This window comes from Helicoverpa armigera, chromosome 25, assembly GCF_030705265.1.
Source record: "Helicoverpa armigera isolate CAAS_96S chromosome 25, ASM3070526v1, whole genome shotgun sequence".
Taxonomy (NCBI): domain Eukaryota; kingdom Metazoa; phylum Arthropoda; class Insecta; order Lepidoptera; family Noctuidae; genus Helicoverpa; species Helicoverpa armigera.
The window spans coordinates 6,301,679-6,303,789 of NC_087144.1; the positions used below are offsets into that span (position 1 = coordinate 6,301,679).

At 38.4% G+C, this 2,111-nt stretch overlaps 1 protein-coding gene across 1 annotated transcript; it reads left to right on the forward strand.

The window, feature by feature from the left end:
* The first annotated feature begins 206 nt into the window (after positions 1-206).
* On the forward strand, positions 207-1,776 carry LOC135118791 (piggyBac transposable element-derived protein 4-like). The gene is made up of 4 exons (XM_064041664.1): positions 207-236; positions 643-1,018; positions 1,134-1,446; positions 1,501-1,776. Exons 1-4 carry the CDS (start codon positions 207-209, stop codon positions 1,580-1,582), a joined length of 801 nt encoding a protein of 266 aa, XP_063897734.1. The 3' UTR covers positions 1,583-1,776.
* The last annotated feature ends 335 nt before the right edge of the window (positions 1,777-2,111 follow it).

Sequence of the window (2,111 nt, forward strand, 5' to 3'; positions counted from 1 at the left end):
TCAAAAGGAATACAAAAATATACGACTAATGCACTCACGAAAAACTTCCAGAGTTAATACTAACACGGACATTTTACACTGGTTATGCATTAACTCTGATCCCCTGATAAGTGAACATCGACCAGTGAAAAAAAAAACAATGAAAGGTTTTAATGATATAATTAAGAATATGCTCACGGTGCCAACATATTTAGGTAAAGATCAGAATGAGGATGACGAAGAAGACGATCAATAATGTTTTTTTTTTTTTTAATAATACGAAGCTTAAGATTTATTTTGAGTCGTTTTATTTCAATGCAAAAATTTAATATTGAAATAAAATGTCAATATATTAAAAATCAGTAATTATAAGTCCGTAGGTTGAGTTAGAACACGTCAAACTGCTTAGTATAGGTAATAGCCACTCAAAATTTTGTTTAAATAATTAAATGTAAAAAATTTTCGTTACAAATATTTTTGTCGTCGTAAACCGATCCTTTTGCCGTACGTGCAATGGGGAAAATTCCACAATTCATCAAATCTGTTTGAGATCTGGATCCATTCTGACTCTGTTTTTGGCAGCTGAAACAATGAATTTCTTTTTGATTACAGATTACAAATGAACCGGAACAGTGCATCTACAAGTGTAGAAGATGATAACAGTTCGGAATTTATATAATCAACTGGTCAGGCCCCCAAAAAAAAAGAAATCAGACGAAAATAAAAAAATGTGTATGCTTTCGGAGGTTATCTCTGGTTTTTTTTATTTACATTGGCAAAACGACCAACTCTACTTTGCCCTCGAGTACCAGCACCGTACTGAGGCTCGTAGCACCACTTTTGAATCTTGGCCATGTCTTATTCATGGATAACTGGTTCAACTCTCCATCACTAGCAAGGTTTTTGAAAAGGCGAAAAACGGATTGCGTTGGCACATTACGTGTGTGCCGGAAAAACGTGCCCATTGCCGTTCAAAAAGCTAAGGGGAATACATGGGAATGCCAATGTGGTGACCTCATGGTAATGGCTTACCAAAACCGTAAGCGGTTGACCTGTTAACCCACGTATCATGACATGGCTCAGACTGCTGCCAAGCCAGGTCGAATTTCGGTCTATAAGCCCAAGCTTATAGACGACTATAATCAAAGGAATAGGTGGCGTTGATCGTTTAGACCAAATGCTTGAGCCCTATTTAGTAGAGCGAAAGCAGTGCATCAAATGGAACAGGAAATTATTTAAACGATTTCTCAATATTTCTATCCAGAATAGCCGTATTCTTGTTGAGAAATCGACTGGGAAAGCGCACCAGGCTCTACAGTTTCGTCTAAAATTCGTAGAAGCTATTGCTAACAAACATCTACTCCACGTCCCAAAGGCTCGTTCAGAAGCTACTTCTAGACGACGTCCCACGTATCCACTCGGTCGTCTGACGGAGCGGCATTTTATCCAGCGCATTGGAAATAAAGAGTATGCCGACAAAGGTCGGACATCACGTCGAAAATGAGTGTGGTGTGCCGATAGAAGGGGAACCAGTATGAAAACTACCTATGAGTGTGCTGAATGTGGCATGGCGTTATGTTTAGATTTTTGCTTTAAAGAGTGACGTGAAAGCGTAACAGGCAGACAGGCAGAGTTACTTTCGCATTTATAATATCTATTAGTAGGGATAAACATTATTGACTTGACATTGATTGTTGTGTTTCCCTGTTTTTCTGACATCTTGAGGTAAGATATAGATTGCACGATCGTCCTGTGGCGTTATTTGCTGATCGCCGAGGTACTCTTCTCAAGTTACGAAAAGCGGATGTATTTTCTTGATCTGTCCTCCATGATCCAGGTTGTATAAGTACTCCATCATCATCAAACATATCAATAGATCCGGGTGGTGTATAGATATGTAAAGAAGTAGAACTTCGTCTCAAGAAGTTATGTAGTAGTATACAAGTATATGTTATAAGGCTAGCCTTTTGTGGTTGTAATGGGATTGGTTTTCTAAACACTCTAAATCTGGCCGCCAATATACCAAAAGTATTTTCTCCCACTACCCGAGCTGAAGATAATCTTTTGTTGAATTCACGTTTTGCAGATCCTATGTTGTGCTCATCAGGATAGGGCTTCATTAAATGTTCTGA